At 42.0% G+C, this 23,356-nt stretch overlaps 3 protein-coding genes across 5 annotated transcripts in view; 1 reads left to right on the top strand and 2 right to left on the bottom strand.

Moving 5' to 3' along the window:
• cep192 (centrosomal protein 192) overlaps positions 1–2,843 on the bottom strand; it is a 46,321-nt gene extending 43,478 nt beyond the window's left edge. The window contains exons 1-2 of the mRNA XM_058053670.2: positions 2,619–2,843; positions 1,630–1,833 (exon numbers count right to left, since the gene is read on the bottom strand). Coding sequence (XP_057909653.2) covers positions 1,630–1,781 — 152 coding nt within the window. The 5' untranslated portion in view covers positions 1,782–1,833; positions 2,619–2,843. The remainder of the gene's footprint in view (positions 1–1,629; positions 1,834–2,618) is intronic.
• Positions 2,844–3,550: 707 nt separating this feature from the next.
• seh1l (SEH1-like (S. cerevisiae)) lies at positions 3,551–9,267 on the bottom strand. Of its 3 annotated transcripts, XR_013627397.1 has the most exons (10): positions 9,060–9,266; positions 7,987–8,037; positions 7,685–7,831; positions 6,090–6,301; positions 5,876–5,974; positions 5,641–5,781; positions 5,418–5,572; positions 5,115–5,259; positions 4,016–4,172; positions 3,778–3,892 (listed from the first exon to the last, which is right to left on the bottom strand). XR_013627397.1 is itself a non-coding variant. In XM_058053589.2 (9 exons), exons 1-9 carry the CDS (start codon positions 9,168–9,170, stop codon positions 3,718–3,720), a joined length of 1,236 nt encoding a protein of 411 aa, XP_057909572.1. In that variant the 5' UTR covers positions 9,171–9,267; the 3' UTR covers positions 3,551–3,717. The 3 variants fall into 3 exon arrangements, 2 of the variants coding, with proteins under 2 accessions (XP_057909572.1, XP_057909571.1); XM_058053589.2 differs by lacking the exon at positions 4,016–4,172 and having other exon boundaries at positions 3,551–3,892; positions 9,060–9,267; XM_058053588.2 differs by lacking the exon at positions 3,778–3,892 and having other exon boundaries at positions 3,958–4,172.
• A 721-nt stretch (positions 9,268–9,988) lies between these two features.
• On the top strand, positions 9,989–22,837 carry ptpn2a (protein tyrosine phosphatase non-receptor type 2a). Its single transcript, XM_058053591.2, has 9 exons — positions 9,989–10,213; positions 10,691–10,781; positions 13,757–13,857; positions 15,674–15,772; positions 16,680–16,817; positions 18,304–18,513; positions 19,996–20,157; positions 20,826–20,995; positions 22,101–22,837. The coding sequence occupies exons 1-9, from the start codon at positions 10,157–10,159 to the stop codon at positions 22,291–22,293; spliced, it is 1,221 nt and encodes a 406-aa protein (XP_057909574.2). The 5' UTR covers positions 9,989–10,156; the 3' UTR covers positions 22,294–22,837.
• Positions 22,838–23,356: the final 519 nt, after the last annotated feature.

Genomic DNA, 23,356 nt, shown 5'->3' with positions numbered 1-23,356 from the left:
GAGTTTAAGATGAAGGCCACAGTCCCAGTGTGGGAATATTTCAGTTTTAAAACAGAATGAACAAGAATGAAGACGAATCGATAAGTTACATTTGTTGGAAGGTAATGACAAGGGAACATGACTGGGCAGAAAAATACAGTAGAAGGGGTAGCATAGACACATACTACATGTAAGTATTAAGGATCGACCGATACATCGGCCGGCCAATATATTGGGCGTTCTTTACTTCAATCGGTATCGGCCATACGTGCGTGGGTTCGCCGATGTATTTTTCCGCCGCAAGATTTACAGACAGGCATCCGCCGGGCAGCTTTGTGTTGTGTTGCTGGACCCTGCAACACATGCAGTCGCGGTGCCCCTCCCCCACTGCAAAAGTGGTGAATCACAACAAGGGTAAGTTTTCAACTTTTAACTAGCCTCTAACAGTTAAACTTAGTTGAAATATTGCCACCTGTTTTGAAATAGGAACCATGAACGCTAAGTGCATGCAGTATACGTGCTTGAAAAGATAGTTGAGTTTGTGGGTCTGAAAAACAGGAATGCTGCTGAATGCTTCATATTTAAAAGTGCCTACCGTTGGAATTAGGGAGCTGTTGATGTAGTTGAAGGCTAATATGCTAATACGCTTTAATGTCAGTGTTGTCAATTCAGTCCCATTGTGTTTGTAGGAGTTTCATTCGGCGAACGCCGGGCTGAGGTTAAATGCGCGTTGTGTTATGTGTATGCGCGCGCGCACACACACACTTCGAATTGGAGCAGCCGTGTCTGCTTATCAGAGGTCTTTAGCATGCACAACACAAACTTTAATGATGACAAATGTTGTGGAGGCGGGGGGGGGGGGGAGGGGGGGTCATGTTTATAAGAGTTTTCAGTTTATAAGATGTTTTAAACCTATGTTTTGCGGCTCTGGGCTATTTATCTTTAGTGAGCAAGAGGGGTAAAATGTCTCTTTTCATAGTAAAGGTTGCCGACCCCTGACCTAAGAGAATGTACATGTACGTACATGTCCCAATAACATTACATTACAATGGAAATGGAAAAAAGCCGTGTTAAAGGACATCAGAATTTGCATTTTAGTCCGACACCCCATTAGTTTAAAGGGATGGTTGGGATTTTTTCACATGAAGTTGTATGACACCCCCATAAGCAGTGAAGTCTGTCAACAGCAACTCACTCCCCACTTTGTGTCCTGAGCAGAGTTCTGCTCAGATTTCGGTGCTGAGGAAAGTAGTTCCAGCTAGTTGCTGTGGACAGTTAAGTAAAGAGTTTGGCTTCTCAAAACAATATGCATTCAAAAGCATAACATTTGCGTCACAAAAATGCCTACTAGAAAAATAATCACACAGCACAAATCGCTCTGTGTTAGTTTCTCTGTCCATTGTTGTGTGTTTCACAGTGTTCAGATGTGTTTCATACAGAATAAAATGGCTTATTTTTGAAGGAAATAAATTTGTTGACCAAAAAACTGCATACAGTAAAATAATATTACTTTTAACAAAATTCTAATTGTATAAACAAATTTAAAATGATCAAAACTGACCGGGTGTTTGAGTCATTTGTGTGTCATGCAGGAATAGACAACACATGATGGTAGTGACACACGCCCCAAGGAGAAGCATGCACACCCACCTGTTGTCACAATGAGGTCTAATCTTAGCCACTGTAGAAGTTGCCACTGGCAGGCCAGGCCCGGGTCCCTGGGTCATATTCCCCAACGTGGTGCTGTCCGAAGACAGGAAGCTGGGGAAGGCTTCATCTTCTAACCTGTAACTCTCTGCCATTTACTGCAACAATGCAAGCTGCTGTGTTCACGGCCGATGACCATCTGAAACACTTACAGCCAAGATGAGACAAAAATATTTCATGAAGAAAGCACAAAACAAATCATATTTTTCATGAATAAGCCATTTCACCAACTTGCCATGTAAGCCACAAGCTAACCTTGAACACACGGGGTCTGACCTTTTTACAACAGAAAAAATAATATTTTTCTTATGTCTGATATGTATTGGCACACGTACTGGACTGGACTGCTGAAATAAAAGGCTTTAAAACATTTTTGAAAAACTACTATAGGAATGACAAGTCACACACAGCTATTGTATGTTTACAATGTCACACGTTCCAGACAAACATATCCACCAATGACTGAAGAATTGATGAGAATTGATGTTAGAGCATGAAGAGCTGGTATCGGAAGTATTGATATTTAATTATCGAGCTGCACATCACTTAACAAAACACATAATAGCCCTCTTGTTTACCAAACCCCTTTCAATATAGGAGTGCAACTCAATGCAACAGTTTAGATGTCAAGTAACAACTCCCTACTTTAACACTGGAACATGGCACAGGCTAAAATGAAGCATTATTTCATTTTATGTTTTTTGGTGCGGGAACTTGAATGTCCCCCGAGTCGCAGTTTGGATACCGCTGCTAGCTAGCGGGCTAATTAGCTGGCGGCTAAAAACAAAGGTTTCATCACTTGGGTGACAAAACACACGCGTTGTATACAAGAACAGCAGCTTCGTAGTACAATGTAATCAGTTAGTTTAAGTTAAGCGTGATATAGTGTCATGAACTACATGAATAGTGGAATAAAGCACGAGTTGACTCACTTAACGTCAATGCAGGGACTTCCAATCGTGTCTCCTTTGTGAACACAAGTTCCAGCAGGTAATGGCTGACCTGCAAACCAAACTACTTTACACACTTAAAAACACATCTAGACATATATTTTAGAGTCTGGTCGCCGTCTGGGAAAAGCGAGCAACAAGACGAAAGAAAAATGCCAAAGTTCGACGGCTGAGAGCAGGAAGCCCGCCACTGCACAGCTTCTTCTCAGCTAGAAGAATCACTTGATTGGACGAGCGCCACAAACCATTCTCACTCCCAATTGGACAAAAGATGTGCCACTTGAAGCAATTTCTCTTCAAAGCGTGCACATCCAGTTAGGTGCTTTTTCGGCCTAAATTAAGCATTTCCGAGCGCACAAATAACGTAATGAAGTCAAATACAAGGATGCATTTTGGGGATGTGTTGGGTGAGACACACAAGCACCAGACCTGATTGATGGAAAAATAGGCTTTTATTGTTTATTATTTATTATTATTTGAATGAGTCATAGCAGGCACAATAATACACATGCTGCTGTTGCAGCCTTAACCCATGCCATATATCAATATATTGGGCATTACCCAATATACCCTATAGTTGAACTATAGGGCTGTTATTTCATGTTTTTTGAACATGTTTAAAAGGTCATACATTTTTTAAAACATTGGCTTTTAAAACATTGTCTAAAATGGCCTGCCTGAAAATATTACCAAGGACCAAACTGTAGACCTTTTATCTACGATTCGCTTTCCATACAACATTGTACTTGGGAGCATCAAGAACGGTTCTTTTAGAGAAGAATTACATATTTTGTATTTTCTTGCGAGAGTTAAAAAATGTGTGTAGCACTGCAATGACATGCTTTTCATAATTTGACCTATATTAAATAATTTACAAATCTTTTTTGACATCTGTCACCTATGTTCTATATTTTTTAATAAAGTCATTTTTCGCTTTTGTTTTTTGTTCATTTTCTCGTTGTTCATCAGAAAACTGCATTACCACAAACACACACACACGCACACGCACATGCACACACAAATAGACATCAAGAGAAATGAAATATTTGTTTAAAGTGGTGTGTGTGTGACAGGTAAAGTATCAATGTCCATCAGACGGTGACAAGGACACGAGCGACCTTGAGGAAAGTCTGTGTGGAAGGAGAGCCTGCTGTTGACTGGGCTCAACATCACAGGGCTCAATGAGGGAGGAGGGAGGCAGCAGGTGACCATGCACGCTTCCAGCTCTGGGAGGGTCCAGAGGTGGAAAGAAATACCTGAAGACACCACAGAAGGAGAAGACACAGACAAGAATGGAAACAAAAACGAAAGGAAATGACATTAAAAGAAAGTTGTGGGAACAAAGGAGGGATGTGAAAAGGAGTGCAGTCACATCATACAATTTATTTTTTCTTCTAGTCTACAAGATGGCGTAGCAGACGTTCATGCACAGCAACAAAGATGTACACGTTAGTTGTGCGGTGGACATTAGTAGTATGCAGGACGCTGGTGTGTCTTTGGACAGGTCAGCTGGGAGACAGTGTCCTCCTTCAATTCCTGCATGCAACAAAATAACACAAGCATCACCTATGTAAGCACACTTCATCACAATGTAACACACCCCACATGTAACACGCCCCACATCTAACACACCTTCCACGTAACACACCATGCAACACACTTCACATGTAACACAGCTCACATCTAAGACACCCCTCATGTAACACCCTCACATGTTAACAGACCTAAATGTAACACATCCCATATGTAACACAGCTCAAATGTAACGCCATGCAACACACCTCAAGCATAACACACCTCACATGTAACACACCATGCAAGACACTTAGTGAAAAAACACCTCCATGGAACACACACTTCACATGTAACACGCATTCTACGTATGTAACACACCTCAGATGTAACACACTATGAAAGCACACCTCCCATGTAAGACACTGCGAAACACACTTCACATGCTATAGTACTAGTAACAAACATGTAACACAAAGCTAAAATTCACATTCGGGCACACACACACACACACACACATAAATGGTTACTAATGCAAACATATCCTTGAACTACTCAAATGTAGTCGCTGACACAAATGTAATTAGTTTGTTTGTTTCGGCTTTTTCCTAATTACAGAGTAGCTGACTGTATTGCTCTCCACAGTTACATTTACCCTTCACATCATAATAGAAAGATTCCCCAAGTCAAAATAAAGACATGTCATTTAATGAATGCAATCACTCCTCCGCATGCGATAGAGAGAACAGGTGATCAATTGGAAAGGTGAGCGATGCAAAGACACACTTTCCTGTCAATAAGAGGGAGTTGGGTAAAAGAACAATGCATAGATAAAGTATGGCTGGAGGAGGTGTTCATACTGGTTATCTTCATCTTTGCATCAGGTTAGCATTGGGACAAGGTGGAGAAGTTGGAGCAGCTGGGGTTGGGCGGGGTGAGCAGTGTCAGGCTCTCAACACCACCTACCTTCCTGCAGGCAGGCCATTCAGGGTGTTCTGAGCCGAGGAACCAATCACGGTTCTCATGGCTGTGGGCTGACCAGATGAAGCAGTCAGTGGGCTGCCATCTCCTTTCAGGATGCCTGTGCACTTCCAGTTGTCCATGTAGTTGGCTGTGGAAGACCAGGAGTTACAAGGGAGCAGCCTATAATACATACTGTATACTTACATACATGTATCATTTTACACACCATACATTTTTCAATATTTTTTAAATTAACAGCCTCATGAAGAATAGAGGTCACTTCAATGACAGGATAAAGAAGTCAACCTTTCCAGAGGCGCACGCAGCCATCGTCCCCCGAGGAGGCCAGCAGTGTGCCCGTGATGTTCCAGCTCACACGCCACACCTGAGAGTTGTGGTTGTCAAACTGGGCCACGATCTGCACCTCAAACTTGGTGGGTCCCGTGGAGGTGCTCTCCTTCCTGGATGAAGACAATGCATTTGCATTCGGCCCATTCACTGGTGCACAACAGCGGCACGCAAAAGTCACCTGACGGGCACCAGCTTGAAGATTCTAACATCTTTGGTCGCGATGGCGAGGACATGGAAAGACCTTCCCAGGTTGGGAGCAAAAGCAATGTCGTGCACGGCATCGGTGATGGTGACTAGCGTCTCGGCTTTAGCGTACTTCCTGGAGGACACATGCAGAGAGAAGAGTCAAGTCAACACACACGACACATACGTAACACACAAAGCGAACCAGAAGAACCGGAAGAAGACACTACCTTGTGTTTTCATTGTACTCGTAGATCTGGACTTTGCCGCCGTACGCCACGCTGCTGTCGTCGCTCCCTACAGCAAACATTGCCGCATGGGCACGTGAACTGGTTGGGAGGAATGTTGGAGTATTACATTGGGGCATGATGTCAGCAATCAAACACTAATCAAAGGTGAGCTCCTTGTGGCTGTAGACACTAGCCATTCTTAGAAGGGTCCAACCTTGAGGGGTTCCAAGAAATACAGCTGCAGCTGAGCTTGCAGGAGATTTCGTGCTGCAGGGACCACTGACTCAGGTTCATGATATCAGGAGCCTCATAGATCCTCACCACGCCGTCTGCAGAACATGTGGTCAGCATCAGGCCCATGTGTTTAGGAGCAAACTTTACATCCGTCACTGATGTTCTGCTGTCCACAAGTGTGGTTCTTTTGATCTAGGACGGAAGATGAAAAGACAGATTAGTCTGCGATCAAAAACTGCTTCTACACGATACCACTCTATGCTCTCCTTAATAGTGCGAATGCTGGTGGAAAACATTCCCATCACTGTAACCTGCTTATTCTCCAGGCTGACACTGGTCCATCCTTGTGGGTCGTGTAATGTTATGTGTGTATACATTTTAACTCGGGGTGTACAATCCTTATCGGGCCGTTATCAGAGCATTATGACCTCATACTGATAAATCTGATAACATTCAAAATAGCCCAGATAACCAATAATTAAAAAAAAAAAGCTCCACTGACACGAGATTACCCATACTGTGTGGATGAGCAAAACAAATGCTCCTTTTTGTTTTGGCCTACCCTAACCTCCCCAGAGTTCACATGTAAACAAACATTCACTTTAAGACTGAGGGCGCTGTACCATATGCTCAGCGATGAGGGGGGGAAAAAACAAACAAGCAAAAAAACCTTGTCAGCCACCTGAAAAGTGCAAAAGGTTTTGCACCGGCTGCTCGGAGCACTTGTCCAAATACAGTCCACCTTGCTGGGATACAGCAGGTGGCTTCCTCCGCTCTATGCTCTGCTTCTCCTGATGTGCTAGTAGTCATGATAGTGATATTTGATTTATTAGGACTAATCAACAGGTACACTTGATCCAATCGTAATTTGAGTTCTTTTTACCTCCAGGTGTGCACAAACTGCAGTTAAAAAAAAGTACATCTAAAAACGGTATCAGCTATAGATTTAGATAGATAGATATAGATTGTATAGGTCTTGAAAAGAGAAAGGCATCAGCATCAGTTTGGGATCGTGCATCTCTAATTTCAACAACTCCTCTCCATTTTTACATTTCAAATTATGTTGTTTTGAGAGTCTAGCAGTACTTTCCTAAAAAAAATTCAAGGCTTTCCATAATTCTAAATTGAAAATGAATGGACAATTTCAATGTCTCCGCCTATTGGTGGGAATTCATTGACATTATTCTGTGCACGCTGGGATGGCTCAGGTCACCCAGTGGTGATCTCCCAATGGTTCCCCAATGGTTGCTGGTTTGATACTTACGACATGTATGCATTTCATCACATAGTTCAACCTTTATTCTACATTTTAGATCAATTTTCAGATCATTTTTAGATCAGCATTCAATTTCTACTGAATTTGACTTACTAGTCATGTTCCTTTTAATGCTTTACAATAAAGATGCACGTTCTACATTTTGTCAAACCAATACTGTCACCACATTTTTAATGTTATCGGTATGATGTAATAACTCCCTCTCATCAGCCCAATATTTACCAGTCCGATAATTATGGTGCACCCCTACTTCATAAGATCAGTCATGCAAGAAGCACACAATACAGAATTGCACTGACCCAGTGGCTCAGTCCTCTCTGTTTGTCATTTGACTCTCCTACAATTTCCTCCCACACAGCTGCTGTCCTGTCGAAAGAGCACGAAGCCAAAACTTGCCCAAATTCTGGGTGAGCCCAAGTCACTCTCCACACTGATCCACTGTGTGTCTATGGAGGGAGGGGGAGACAAAGCACAATTTGTTGACAACTGGATTGAAGGAATCAGCCATGACAAATGTGTTCATCTTAAAATACCAACTGGAACATCAGTATGGACAAGTTGCATGGTTTTCCATAGAAATTAGGTTACAACACACACACACCTTCCAGCTAGCTGTGCAGTGCCACTCTCCATTTTCACTCTTGTCCCAGACCTGCAAAATACAAGATTAATAGATGAAGTCACTATGTAATTGTATAGCTCCATTCAAACATCCCAGCATAAGGTCTTGCTCGTGTCGTCACAGGCTCAAGCAGATGGGAGTTGGAGTGATAATATTATTAAGATAGTCCACCATAAATAGGGCCATATGATTTCCGTGTTAACAGAATCGTGGAATTGGCCAATAACAACTACTGATAAACACGGAATCACACAAGGCACATGTATTCTTGCTCACATTTATTCTAAACACACAGAACACACTTTCGGCTTTCAAAATACGACCGCTATTTGCCACATGTGGTCTAATTGTGTAAATAAAACAAGGGTGCCATAAAAAATAGTTCACAACCAAAAAACTCAAGAGGAAGGTGGCTGCAGACTCGAGTGGAATGTTAAAATATTTGGTGGGGCTCACTATTTTAAGGAAAATGCCAAATGCAGCAAGAATTGCCTCAAAACAGAAAACTATAGGTTGCACATTTATAACAATTATTAAATTACCACCATAAATATTGTTGCGATACGAATATGCATGTGACGCGAGCTGCCTCTCGGTCACGTAGTTGCTACCCCACAATATAATACGCCTTCTTCTTCGGCGAGCGGCATCACAGTATTTTTTACAGCCATTGGTTGCCGAAGCCAAACGAAAAGTAACGACTTGCGACAGTGCTCATTTGAATGTAGTGGAATAAAAGTATACATTTTCTTTTGAAATTATACTAAACTTATGAGCAAAAGTCGGCTATATCAGAAATACTTAAGTACAAATATCAAAGCCCGACTTAAGTAGCATAACAAATTATTCGTATACATCACTAGCTTGTATGCTAGTCTGGTCTACCTGTGTAAAAAGCAGCAACTTCCATGGGACTAAAGCTTTTGCCAACAATATATCAACAACTTGTACGAAGTACACCTGCTAGTATGACGGCTTGTTTTATGAAGTTTGCGTAAACACAGAAATGAAGTCACGCTAACCGCGCTAACACAAACAAGCTAACTGTTTACCTTTACACTTTGGTCACTGGAACAAGTCGCCATTCTCCGTCCGTGGAAATCATAAGAAACGTCATGGATGAGATCTTTATGATCTGCTGCAATGCTGCGTGCAACAAACATCTTTCCTATCCAGTAGGCAACACGATGCACACAATAGCTAGCAGCAAAAGTAATGGTCGAGTGTTCACCGAGTCGTCCAAAACTCGCGAGTTTTTTTTTTTTTTTACTGAACTGTGACTCCCAGTATTGGGATTTCGTCTCTGTTAACTCTTTCGCTGACTGCTGCCGCAACCTGAACGACACAAACGAAAGCAACATGGCATTGATTGTGACCTATAACTGCATTTTTTGTACGTTTATTAACCCAGTGGAAAAGCAACAGATTTTGAGTACTCGATTCATTGACTCATAAACTCAAATTCGAGTCAATAAAAATAATCGATTGTAATCGATGTAAACACCGAGCCAATCAAGTCCAGTGATAATACCAATACCGAATTGATACCACGGCAAGAGCTACATGTATTTTAATTTTATCCTGTTTATTTTCACAAATATATGTGTTATTTGTAGTTGATACTATGATACTGATGTAATTCTTTATATTTAACTTTTTTTATTTAACTTTTTATTTAAAATGCCTCACGTAATTTTTTTAATCACAAAGTATAAACTGTACCCCCCACTAGTGAATGTTAATGTAATTCTTTGTTGTATGTCTTCATTCAATGATCCGGAAAAGTTATCGCCCAGCAAAAGTGATGTGTCATATGCAAAATGCATTGTAAAACTACAATGTATTTATGGCACATATCTGTCTTTATTTTTTAGGAAAATGACACATCTGCTAGTGTCAATTTGAACAAAAGACGAACAACATGCCGATGACGTAGTGAGCATCCTGCTTACTAAAATGGCGGCCAAGCTCGCCTGTCCACTACGGAAGTAGTAGTACAGTAGGAGTCTTTTAGCGGCGCTCTCAAGTCTTTGGTATCAGGGTGACTCCCCGCAGGGATTCCACGCTTTTAGAAGATTGTTAGATGGCTCCCAGAGACGACTAAGTTGCTTCAAACGTTGTTTAGCCACCCACAAAGTAGCTTAGTACAATGGAGGAACAATTCCAAGACATTGATTGTTCGGGAAGGTGGCAAAACATTTACAACGTAAGTGTAACACTGGCCTTTCATGTTGACGACGCTTTGTATGCTAGCTAGCGACACACACAACACATTTTCAAAGCTTTCATTTTCCTTTCCATTCACGTTAATTCACTGACATCAACGTGCCACCTGGTACTCCACCTTCATGTTGACACACACACACACTTTTGACCCACGAAGTAGCTTCGTGAGCGAGTGGTTCCCCCACTTCCGTAGCATCAAAACGTGCTAATACAGCTCTAGCCAGTTGTAGCTAGTGTTAGCCGGTAGTTCGTTTTCAGTTAGTTTTAGTTTTTAGTAGAAAGCGTGACAGTTAAGAAATGTACAAGCAGTGATGCGGTGATAGCAGCATGTATTGAGGAATATGAGCAGTGTTTAGTTGTGGCCAAGAGTTGTTTTGACCGTGACTTTCAATTATCTTGTCGCACAAATGTGTCCCTAATAAATAATCCTCACTTTGTCTTTTCCTTGTCCCTGCAGGAAATCCGCAACCAGGCCAATGAACATCCCTACAAAGTGGCTAAACTTCCTGTCAATCGCAATTTAAACCGCTACAGAGACGTTAGCCCATGTAAGTGTCACGATGACGTGATTGTACACTTTGTGTTTGTGTGTGTCACTTGGAACAACACTCGTTAGCTGTAATTTCGTATATAACAGTACATGCAATGGTGGTAGCTCATTTATTTCAGTAAGTATTCATTCATTCATTTTCTACCGCTTTTCCTCACGAGGGTCGCGGGGGGTGCTGGAGCCTATCCCAGCTGTCTTTGGGCGAGAGGCGGGGTACACCCTGGACTGGTGGCCAGCCAATCACAGGGCACATATAGACAAACAACCATTCACACTCACATTCATACCTATGGACAATTTGGAGTCACCCATTAACCTAGCATGTTTTTGGAATGTGGGAGGAAACCGGAGTACCCAGAGAAAACCCACGCATGCACGGGGAGAACATGCAAACTCCACACAGAGATGGCCGAGGGTGGAATTGAACCCTGGTCTCCTAGCTGTGAGGTCTGCACGCTAACCACACGACCGCCATGACGCCCTATTTCAGTAATTAATTATGTTGAAATCTATAACATCATTAACCCATGCACCTCATACCTCCCTATGACAGACAGTCTTTCATAGCTGTTCTAACATAAACACATGAACAGCAGTTTCATTCCGACATCTGATATCCATCTTGTCTTGTTTGCTCCTTATTGGGAACTACACTTTCTCATTGTCACTAGTTGACCGAGAGGTGTGTTCATGGACACTCCAAACATCACAATGTCTTTAATATACATGTATGTGTGGTCTAAACTAGGGGTGCTCTGATCAGTTGGCCGTTGATTTTCTTAAAAACATGTGATCGGCATATGCTGATAAATGTCTTTCAAAGCCTATCACAAGAAGTGATTGCTCTGCGGCGGTGACATGACAATTCATGTCATGACAACACAAACGCAAGTAATTTCTCTTTTAAAGCAGCTGCACAGGCTTTTAGCTTAAGATTGACTATGAAAGTGCTACTGTTTCACTGTTAAGCTCATTTGGATATGGTGCCAGCATTTATTGAGAACCTACCCAACCTGCGAGGGGGCACAGAGACAAAATATGGAAAGAATAAGAGTATTCCCAGATGATACACATATACCAATAATATAAAAATAAATAAAATAAAATAAAATAAATATAAACATCTACACTAATATCTACACTAATAACAGCTGATGTAACAACACTACCCTGGTCTCCAGTCACTGCTGTGTGGGCATTGAGTTTATGATTGTGAAATGGACACCTTTCTACCTACCCCGAGAATTCATCAGCGGCACAATTGTTGCTGTCTACGTTCCACCTGATGCTAACTGTAAGCAAGCCCTGAATGTACTCTACCTTGCCATCAGTGACATGCAATCCACACCCGGACAGCTTGTTTATTGTTGCTGAAGACGGTGCTTCCAAATTTTTACTAGCATGTCGATTTTGCTATCAGAGGGGAGAATACATTGGACTTGGTTTACACAAACATCAAGAAAGTATTCAAAGCAGTCCCCCCGCCCCCACCTTGGCTCCTGGTGCTAATTCCTGCACTGCATGTCACAGCAGTCCTTGCGTGAGTACTCAGCCTGTCAGTCTTCTTACATTACAATATATGCTGGAGGCACAAGCACACTGAGGCATCAATCAACTGGAAGAAAATATTATAAAAAGTAAATATTGTTTAAAAAAAAAAGTTGCTACAAGACACATCAACACTGCCATCTTGTGGTCACAGCGATATGCTGCGTTTAAAACCAAGAAGATATAGTTCAAAGATTAAAAAAAGTAATTTACGTATTTTTTTAAATGGATCAGCTTCTGGTCTTTGGATTCCAAATGTGACTTTTTAGTGCAGTGACATTTTGTTGTTAAAACAAACAAGCAATGGCTTAAAGAAGAACAAGCTCCAGAAGAAGTCGTCCTGGAGCTTGTTTTTGTCCCAGAGGGAAGTGGATATTACGTTCATGGGGTACGAACTAACTTCGTCAAGTGTCACTGAACAAGTTTGCTGTCTTGTTGTCATGACAATGATTTTGCGTGATATATTGGAATGTGCAGACAGGCTTTCAGATGGAACAACTTGCCTGTAGACACACTTCTGATAAACTAGCCTTTTGGCCTACTGTACTTTCTGATTAACTAGCCTTTTGGCCTACTGTACCTTGTGATTAACTAGCCTTTCAGCCTTATTTGGTAACCATTCGCTATTTTCACCCAATATCTTGGAAACAATAGGCAATCTGCGCTTCTGACTTTCTTTACAAGAAAAATGTCACTACGTCTGTTCTGGCAGTATTTTGCTTGAGAGCAGCGTTATTAATTCTTTTATTTAAAGGGGACCTATTATCCTTTTTACACTTTACTGACCTATACATGTAGTTGGAATGTTGTATTCTCATCTTAAACAATGCCAAAGTTTTAGATAATGAGGTTTGAGCCTTTGGTGAGCCCTGAAAAGAAGTTTGGGATGGCTCAAAACACTGGGTTTCAAAAGGCGTGGTAAAACGGCCCCTTTGTGATGTCACAGAGGGGTTGACTTTCTTATGGTTCATAGTTAGGAAGCACTTTGGCTGTGTGACCAATCACAGGACACAGGAGTGGGCATGTGCAAAGGCATGCTTCCATTTTTACTGTTTTCTGAATGTGCCAAGGGCCAAAAAAAAAAAAAACAGCCACTGGCCATAAATGGCCCCTGGGCCGCACTTTGGACACCCATGGCCTATAACACCATTCCTTTGTTCCACGTCCTCAGTAAGTTCTTTGCCAGGAAGTGCCATGTTGAACTTCCAGTGAGCAGCGTGAGGATGATCAAGCTGAGCCACATGACACTGAGGAGAAAAAGTGGCTAACTGGGCCCCAATTAGTCCAGTTTTACCATCATGGTGCACTCAGTGTTGCTGAACCCAATCATAGGCCAAAGGGAAGTTACACTGAACTTTGTCTTTGATTGTTTTGAGATGAATGAAATGTTTAAGTATCTGGTGCTGATTCTATCTTCCATTGTAGATGATCACAGTCGCGTCAAACTGGCAAACTCGGACAATGACTACATCAATGCAAGTTTAGTCATGGTGGAAGAAGTCCAAAGAGCTTACATTCTTTCTCAGGTGAGCCTTGACTCTTCTACTGTGGTTCTTAGGCTGCACCATAATTAATTGGGCCGATGGGAGGGAATTCTGATACATCATACAGATACATTTACTAACATTAATTCATTTAAAGGGGACCTATTGTGCTTTTTCCACTTTTCTGACCTATGAATGTAGTTAGAATGTTGTACTCTCATGTTAAACCATGCCAAAGTTTCAGTTTCATTTGGAAGTGAGCCCTGAAAGTTTTGGGTGGCTCAAAATTCTGTTTCGAAAGATGTGGTAAAACTGCCCTTTCGTGATGTCACAGAGGGGAGCGCTTCCTTATATGGTTCATAGTTGGGAAGCACTTTGGGGCATGTGACCAATCACAGTGGAGTGGGCATACCCAGAGGCGGGCTGTCGGTGGAATAAATTAAAACAGACCGTTTTGGCAGGAAGCACAAATCAAAGGAAATACAGCTGGAATAGGTGCAGATTCTGCAAAATCTAAAACGTTTTCTGTGAGGGTTGTTGTGCGTAGCTGCTCTATAGGAGACCACAACTCAATTCAAAGGGTCAAAAAATGAGCATAATCGGTCCCTTTTCAAAATATGCTCCAATGAGGCGAAATTACCAGTACTGTGTTGAAGTGCAGACAAACTCATTGACTGCCAGAGAAGGGAGCTCCTTGGGCATTTTTGCTGAACTGTCAAGACCCACAGAATGTTGAGTTTTAGGACTACATAAACATTGAAACTATGTAAAGATACTTTAGCCTCTCTTTTTTTCCATCAGAAAAAAATGAGTGTTTGTAGCCTCTTTGGGTCTTTATAAATGGGCAGTCGAACATAGGACGGTTTCAACCAAAACACCAGTTTTTTCACAAAAAAACTGAGACAATTAGCATTTACAGATTTGTCTATGAAACAACACAGGAAAAAAAGATTTTGATGACAAAATAATGAAAATAATAAAATAAAAAATAATTTATTCAGATTTACCACATAACTCAAAACAATCATCTATTTGTAGATGTTTGCATTGCATGTGTTTCAACCATTTGCAGATGTGTGCTCGTGTGTAAACTACAGACGTATGTGTGCACGCACACGTGTGTGCTTGCAAACTGTGCATAGACGAACAGCAACAACAGTGTCACCAACATCACCCCATCCTTGGCGATGGGGACTGCTCCACAGCCAGACAAACTTTGCTAGTGTAAGCTGCCTGTACTTTAGTCTTTAGCAAGTGAGTCGCTATTTTTTCTCTGTCAGCACACGCATTTCAGCGACTTCTGCCTTCTTCATATCCATGCTGGAAAATAGAACTGTTCCCCCTGCTGGGACAGAAATACTTGACCTACAACTCTGAAATTCACACACATTTTGCTCTGTAACTCCCAAAGCAAAATACGACCATAGACGTCTTGCCCAGCGATGAGTGAGTGAAACAAAAACTGCAAAAAAAATGATCTCCATGGCATCACACCAGCTATTCTGAGCATGTACCTGAATACAGTGGCCCAGCAAGGTGGCTCCCTCTGTGCTATACTTTGCTGATAATAATGATGTGGTAGTAGCTGTGCCATTATATTTCATTGGCACAATCAACAGGTAAACTTGGTCAAATCCTCATTTGCTCCAGTCTTACCTCCAGGTGTACACAAAATACACTTCAATTGAACTAAAAAAGTACATCAAAAATGTAATGGCTTATCTCTCAGTCTGGACAAGCATAAAGTTAGCGTTATCGGCGTGATGAAAAATACTGTGCATCTCTAATTAATTAATTAATATCCACTGTTGTACTATTGGGCTTTGTTGATGCTTCTTCTGGATGTTTTCATGTCCAGGGTCCTTTAAGGAACACCTGTGGTCACTTCTGGCTAATGATTTGGGAGCAGTGTTCCAAAGCTGTCATTATGCTGAATAGAATCATTGAAAAGGGATCTGTAAGTATATTTTAACACCTCATCATTTTTTTTCCACTAAAATAATATCAGAGAGGTCCATGATTGAAGGATTGGAGCAGTAAAAGGGTATAATAGTATATTGACGTTTATTTAGCAGTGGTAGATAATAGTGTATATGATTCATAGTTAATGGACATAATGTAATAATATGTAATGTAATGCATTATGGACTACATTTTCACCTCATGTAATAACGCCACATTTTGTCATAAAATTTGAAAAACTTGATACATTTTGCAATAAACTTTGCCGCATTTAGTAATAATTTTATGTAGTATTATGGATTATGTAATATGTTATCACCAAATGTGGATGCTGCACCTTTTTTGGAAGAAAAAGTACAAACTTGGTGAATTGTGTCATAATCTGTTGAAATTCATGCCTTAATGAGAAAAAAACATCCCATTGCAACTCTGCAATGATGGGGAAAAACCCCATAGAGCCAGAGACATCTGTGGTGTCACATCGGCTGCTTGTAGCGTGTGCCCGAATATAGTGTAACTAGCTGGGCTTTTTGGACGAAGAAAATGGCGAAAAGAAAGAACGATGGGGAGTGCAGTTGCAAAATTATGCAACACTAGAATTAATGAATTGTAAGAAGTATTAATGCTAAGAAGTATTTTATGAATTATTGGATAGCTTCAGTATAACAATCTTGCCTTTTTAAATTTTAAAAAGAATACATTCAGAGACGTATATTCTAAAATTTGAGGTCTTGTTAAAAATGTACACATTTCTCATCGAAATGCATTAAAAGATATGTGGCTTTCATGGCTCTCGTATCCAAAAAGGTTCCCCGTGCACATCAAAGATATCGTACCAGTATGGAAAGAAAGACATTGTGAATCTGTAGTATTGCTGATGTGATTGCCTTTCATTCTTGAAGGAAAAGTGTGCGCAGTACTGGCCAACGACAGAGGAGCTCCACATGTCTTTTCCAGACACCGGCTTTGTCGTCAGGCTACTTTCGGAGGAAGACCAATCGTATTTCACAATCCGACTGCTTGAATTACAAAACACAAAGGTATGCTTGAGTCAGGGAGAACAAAGATGTTTTTTTGGTGGAATTTACCTCCCACACCTACCAGTGAATCCCCCCGTTGATTATTTTTTTGTCCTGTCCAACCATTGGGCAGATGGTATTATTGATCTAAATTCCTTGGCACGATAAACAGATTTGCTCTGCCAGGGAAAAGTCTCCGCTACATCCTCCCTGTTCCTTCATTCATTTTCTTCCGCTTATACTCACAAGGGCACAAGGGCCCAAGGCCGTGGTAGAGCCTATGTTATATACATTACTATTTGGCTTAATTTGATGTTTTGTTGTTATACAAATTTGGAGCTGATAGACTGGAGCGGGGAGGATTGAAAAGAAGAAAAAATAAAACAGGAAGGAGTGCAGAGTAAGGTGGGGACAATAGAAAGAGAGACAAGAACAGCAGCAACATTGCAATGACAATAACAGAACAGCAAAAACAAACAGGACTACATCGGCCACAATGGTCTTTTATAACCAGGTCTTATCTGTATGTAAATAGGCTTCACACACATATGAAACGCATTTCAAGTATAAAATGCATAGCTACTCATCACTCAACAACAGAGGTGTAAAAATTTCAAGGCATTTTTGGAACACCTACTTTGGTGTTCAGTGTCAGCGTCAGCAAGTGCCGTGTGGATGTTTTGTTTTCCATCAGAGCTGCTTGCTACTTGTTGGTTTCCAATCAGAAGCTGACGTAATTGTATAATTGATTAATCTTACTTGAGATTTGTCAGATCTAACCCATGTAGATGTTCAGATTTGTCTGCACCCTGAATCACTGAGCGCTTCGATTGACAATCTGCAACCATCTGCTTCAAAACACACCTCATACGTAGAAGAGATTTGTGTTGCAACAATTTAGCAACATGCGAGGGCATTTGGATCAATTATATCTGCCCCAATGGCTGGACAGTATCAAAAAAATATATAAACAAAAACCCAGCAAAAGTAGAATATAAGAAAAATTAAAGTAAAAAGACATAAAAAAAGAAAAATGTTGAGCAGGCCAACCAAAAATGAATTGTGGGCTACAAGTAGCCCCTGGTGTAACCTTTCTCAGCACTGGAACGTTTGTTTATCTTGAGAAGAGATCAGTCAGGACACTGAATTTTTTAATTTATTTATTTTTTATGTTTCCAGTCTTTTAGTGAAGTAATTGGAAGGTGCCACAAAGCTTAGCACTGGATTTGAGTCCGTCCCATGAACACACACATGCTGTTCCCGGGTCCCACCCTCACAGGGTTGGTACCGCTCCCCTATGTGGATCAGTGGTGTGGCTATTGGTCTGCATCGAACTGGTTTCAGTTGGTGTCAGTGTAGTGAATGCGTGCCTTCAACATATGCAAGCTTGAAGCAAGCTGATAAGATTGCCTAGCAACCTGTCTGCATAGACTTAAAGCAACAGTAAAAAGTGATGTTTCAGCATTGCTCCAAGTACATTTGTTACATGTGATCTTATCTGTTGCAGACAGAGGAACAGAGACACATTTACCACTTCCACTACACCGCATGGCCTGATTTTGGTGTTCCAGAATCCCCTGCCTCCTTCCTCAACTTCCTCTTCAAGGTTCGGAAATCGGGCTCTCTGAGTGCAGAGCATGGACCCTCAGTGGTGCACTGCAGTGCCGGGATTGGTCGTTCCGGGACCTTTGCCTTGGTGGACACCTGCCTGGTCTTGGTGAGAAAGTTAGGCACACGCCAGTTACCAGTTTCAAAGTATACCACGGCATGAAAAGTCAGTTTTTATAAAAACAGGCCAGGTTCAATGTGGCTGCCATGTGGAAATACTTTAGTCATGTCCTGTGTTATTCCTCATAGATGAAACTTCGGCAAAAGTCGTTATCTGCCTCGTTAGTATTGAGCGCTGCCGATACGGCCACGCTGTTGTCAGTCGACATGTTACTCATGTCGAGGGTCACCAAATGTGGAGATTGTGGAGAATGTGGTGATTCAGCACGAGACAAGAGTTGAGGATAATTGGTATACAGTGTTCCCTCGTGTGTACATTGTTTGTGGGGGGATCTGTGAAGTAGCCAACTTATATAGTTTATATAGTTTTACAATTATGTGTTTTAAGGCTGTAAAATCGGGCTGCACGGCGGTGTGTGGTTAGCGCACAGACCTCACAGCTAGGAGACCCGGGTTCAATTCCACTCTCGGCCATCTCTGTGTGGAGTTTGCATGTTCTCCACGTGCAAAACTGGGTTTTCTCCGGGGACTCCGGTTTTCTCTCACATTCCAAAAACATACTAGGTTAATTGGCGATTCCAAATTGTCCACTGGTATGAATGTGAGTGTGAATGGTTGTTTGTCTATATGTGTCTATATTTGTCTATATGTTCGTAGTTAGGAAGCAGAAGGACTGGCTGGCCACCAGTCCAGGGTGTACCCCGCCTCTCGCCCGAAGACAGCTGGGATAGGCTCCAGCACCGCCATGCCCCTTGTGGATAAGCGATAGAAAATGAATGAATGAATGAAAGGCTGTAAAATCCCTCACCATACACTTTTCTCATACAGGGATTAACTTTTTCTCACATTGCTCGCTTGTTTAAACACTGAAACCTTCAAATCTTCCTCTCAATTTTAATGATCAACCTACGAGGTTGGACACAAGAAATGAAGTGACTCAGGCATCTTTCACTCCTTTGACTGCACCTTTTCTTCCTGGTGCCTTTTTTGTACTGTTTTGTATCTTTGTTAAAACATATTGCTGCAATACTGTCGCCGTCCTCCTGCAACCCATGATTGATTTATTCTTTATTCTCGGCCCTTCAGCCGCGTAACTTGTTCATTCCATCAGTATGTCCAGAAGTCCAACCTGTTGCGTTGCGGTTGTCATCCTTGTCTGGGTTTTGTTGGGTGTTTGTTCTCAAAAGTAATGTTAAAATCTCATCTCATCTCCTTCTCATGACCAACCTCGTGACACCCCAGTAATGACAATACCATCAAGCCGTGAATATTTTTTCCCAAGGTTATCATACTGTCACAATCTCATACCGACCCATGTCTAGTGAGAACACGATTCCAAATTCCGTGTCTCGATACCACGTCTTCCTCAGTGATTCCCCTACCAGCCCCCACAAGTGGCTGATCACCACGACAAATGTCAGTCATTTTGTGAAAGCCTGTTGATTGTCATCAGGAAGGGCGTGTGTTACAGATGGATTGCAGGAATAACCCATCCTCAGTGGACATACAGAAGGTGCTGCTGGACATGAGGGAATACCGTATGGGCCTGATCCAGACGCCTGACCAGCTCCGCTTCTCCTACATGGCTGTCATTGAGGGAGCCAAACTCATTGGGACCAGCAATTCACCACAGGTAGCAACAAATACATGTAGTATATCACTTGTTCGTAGTTAGGAAGCATTTTGGGCGTGTTACCAATCATAGCATAGTGGGCGTGCCTGGAGGCAGGCCATAGGTGGAATAAATTAAAACCTGACTGTTTTGGCGGAAAGCACAAATCCAAGGAAATAGCTGGAATAGGTGCAGATTCTGTAAAAGTTTTCTGTGCTGGTTATCACGTGTAGCTGCTCCTCCCGAGTCCACAACTCAATACAAAGGATCGAAAAATGAACATAATGGGTCCCCTTTAACTAATTAGCTACCAAAGACGTATTCGTATGATTACTAAAGAACGGGAACAACGTAGAAACAAACTTTTTTTTCATGATGAAAGATGAGAGTCTAATCTTTTTATATATATATATATATATATATATATATAATAATTTGTATATATATATATAATAATTTGTATATATAGCCCTACAACACAATATTCCCTGAAAAATCAATCCAAATAGTCAAAAATATATCTACAGACAGAGACAGCTTTTGTAGAGTAGCTGGGATTGAAGTAGTTTAAAAAGAATAAAAAGACTAATATTGAAATTTTTTTAATGATCTGAAATATTAAATTGCACCAAACATCCACACCACTGTGCATCGTTCCCTGTGATGTAAAGCACTTTCCTTGCCATCAGATGGAGCAAAGCAATGACTCTGAGCCAGACCTGCCCCCATCACCACCACCCCCTCCACCCAGACCTCACCTTAACAACAGCAGTTATTGCACTCTGCAGTCACTCTCCATGGACTCTAAAGACCTCCCGCTGGAGAACCAAGACCACAACGAGACAGACACCTCCGGACAGTAAGAAACCCAACTATACAAAAATAATGTCAAGACGCTTAGTGTGGTCAAATAAGTATTTGATCCCCTAATTGATGATGTACCTGTATGCCCTTTGTGTACACCTGGAGGTAAGAAGGACTGGAACAAATGAGGATGTGACCAAATGTACCTGTTAATTGTGCTAATAAAATATGACGTTACTACTACCACATCAATCACATCACTACTATCAGGAGAAGCAGAGTATAGAGCGGAGGGGCCACATGTCTTGGCCCAGCAAGGTGCACTGTATTCAGATAAGCGCGCCGAGCAGCCGGTGTGACGCCACGGAGGACTCAAACGCCATGGTGCTGGCTTTTCAGGTGGCTGATAAGGTTTTTTTTCCCTCATCATGGAGTATTTGGTACAACGAGCACACCACATCTTCCTTGGAAAGGAAGTTTGTTTACAAGTGAGCTCACGGGAACGTCCAACAGCGTGTTAATGTCTCCTCCTGCTCTTGTTTCTCCTGCTAGTAGTTATGATGGTGGGATATTTGATGAGGACAAATCAACAGGTACACTTGCTCAAATCCTCTTTTTGAGATGAATGGCCTGTTCCTTCCTACGAGTTCATTGACTCTATAAGGAACATTTCATGTGCTAGTTGTACCAAATGCCCAGTGATGAGTGAGTGGGGAAAAAAAAGTGTAAAAGATTTGCCAGAGATCTCCGCAGCATCACACTGGCTGCTCTGAGCGTGTGCCCTAATACAGTACACATTAGTGGGCCATGCCGGGTGGCTCCCTCCCCTCTATACTCTGGCTCTCCTGATGTTCCCATCCTTCTTACCTCCAGGTGTACACATACTACGCTTACATCTGAATAAAAAAGTACATATATCATCTTGAGAAGCAGAAAGTGGTTGGTATCGGTTTGGAAAAAAGGATCGTGCATCTGTGCACAAAGCATTGCTATTGCTAAATGGATGTCAAGTTTTTCTTCTTTAGGGAACCATAGTCTGGGATTGTCACAACATGAGCGCTGCTAAAGGTTTCCTGTACGGGCTGTGATGAGTTCAAGCAGTTCTTCTCAAGTTGCATTTGTGTGTGTTGATGGATGGCTGGTGCTTTCCTTGTGTGCAGCGTGAGAAAGCGCCAGCGCCAAGAGAGGATTGCCTTCACCTCGCAGAAGGTCCAGGAGATGAAGCGGAGACTGAATGAGTGTGAGAGACAAAGGGACACGTGGCAGTCCTGGAGACCCCTGGTCCTGAATGTCGGCGCTGGCGCTGCCTTGGCTTTGGGCCTGTTGGTGTGCTGGATGTACTCCCAGTCATAAGGCTCTCCACACAGACTCCTAAGAGACCAAGTACTGATCAGCGTAGATCTAGAGGGTATTTATTTCTTCAGGTCACCACGTGAGAGTGCTAGATCAAAGGAATGCGTGTGTATTTCTCTTAGACCTCATCGACATGTAAGTCACATCTCAGGATCTTGGTGCCAGCCTTTTCTTTATCTCTGAATGTACTGTACCCTGGCTAAGTACTACCAAAGGTGCAGTGCAACATCCTATTTCTATTCTCACTCCACACAATTGGAATCCTTCCAGGACTTCATCTTCCGTTCTCTGAGTAAGTGTTCCTAATCAAGATTTGTAGCCGAGCGGACACTTGCGTCTTTGGCGTTCATTGATGAAGCAAAGCAAAGCCAAGCGTCGGTGTGTATTCTGTACGTGACACCTCAGCAGGTGACTGGGACCAAGCCATCTTGTTTGCACGTGAAATTCCTCCAAGTGACAGCGAATGCAAGTGTCTACGTGTTTGATTGCTGAGGATGTGCCTTCAAGTGGGGGAGGATGGGGGGAGGGGGGTGCACTTCTTGGCATTCCATTTATTGTTGCTTTCCATGTTTTAACTATTTTTAATATTCAACTAATCATCACATACATCAATAAAACATGACCTTTTTTCCTAAGACTTGGCCTTGCATTGGTGTTTTTGCAAGCCACTGTGAGGAGAACATCCAGGATTTTCTACTTTGTCATGCTTTGGGGTGACCATGTATTGCTGGGCTGTAGGGATGTAATAGAGATGGGCAAGTGAGTCAGAATTCTCTGAATCGCACTACTTCAACTTAGTCCTTTGGAGCTTGTATTGCGCTGCAAATGTCACGTGACTGACGTTTGGCACTTCATACGTCACAGCACACGGTGACTGTTTGAAATGGACTAATGGCTGTCATTGCATTGACACTGCATTGCTTATTTTGGCGCTAGCTTGTGTATATCACTGCCAAGCAACTGAACAAGTTTGGCTTGTTTGATTGTAATGGCGACCTGTGTTTCACTTATTTTAGTGACACAGATGGCTTTGACTTAACTCTTTCACCACATGGGCTCACGT

This window comes from Doryrhamphus excisus, linkage group LG5, assembly GCF_037039965.1.
Source record: "Doryrhamphus excisus strain RoL-2023G ecotype Guam linkage group LG5, RoL_Dexc_Guam_v1.1, whole genome shotgun sequence".
NCBI classification, from domain to species: domain Eukaryota; kingdom Metazoa; phylum Chordata; class Actinopteri; order Syngnathiformes; family Syngnathidae; genus Doryrhamphus; species Doryrhamphus excisus.
This window is presented reverse-complemented; position numbering and strand designations above follow the sequence as displayed.

Bases quoted from the DNA above. Each gene is read 5' to 3' on its own strand.
- ptpn2a (XM_058053591.2), top strand. From the start codon at position 10,157: ATGGAGGAACAATTCCAAGACATTGATTGTTCGGGAAGGTGGCAAAAC. The intron at 10,782-13,756 runs GTAAGTGTCACG...CTTCCATTGTAG, and splicing joins CTACAGAGACGTTAGCCCAT to ATGATCACAGTCGCGTCAAA. The intron at 15,773-16,679 runs GTAAGTATATTT...TCATTCTTGAAG, and splicing joins GAATCATTGAAAAGGGATCT to GAAAAGTGTGCGCAGTACTG.
- seh1l (XM_058053589.2), bottom strand. From the start codon at position 9,170: ATGTTTGTTGCACGCAGCATTGCAGCAGATCATAAAGATCTCATCCAT. The intron at 8,038-9,059 runs GTAAACAGTTAG...TGTATTTTGCAG, and splicing joins CCAGTGACCAAAGTGTAAAG to GTCTGGGACAAGAGTGAAAA. The intron at 5,573-5,640 runs GTGACTTTTGCG...GTCTTCATCCAG, and splicing joins TTCAAGCTGGTGCCCGTCAG to GAAGGAGAGCACCTCCACGG.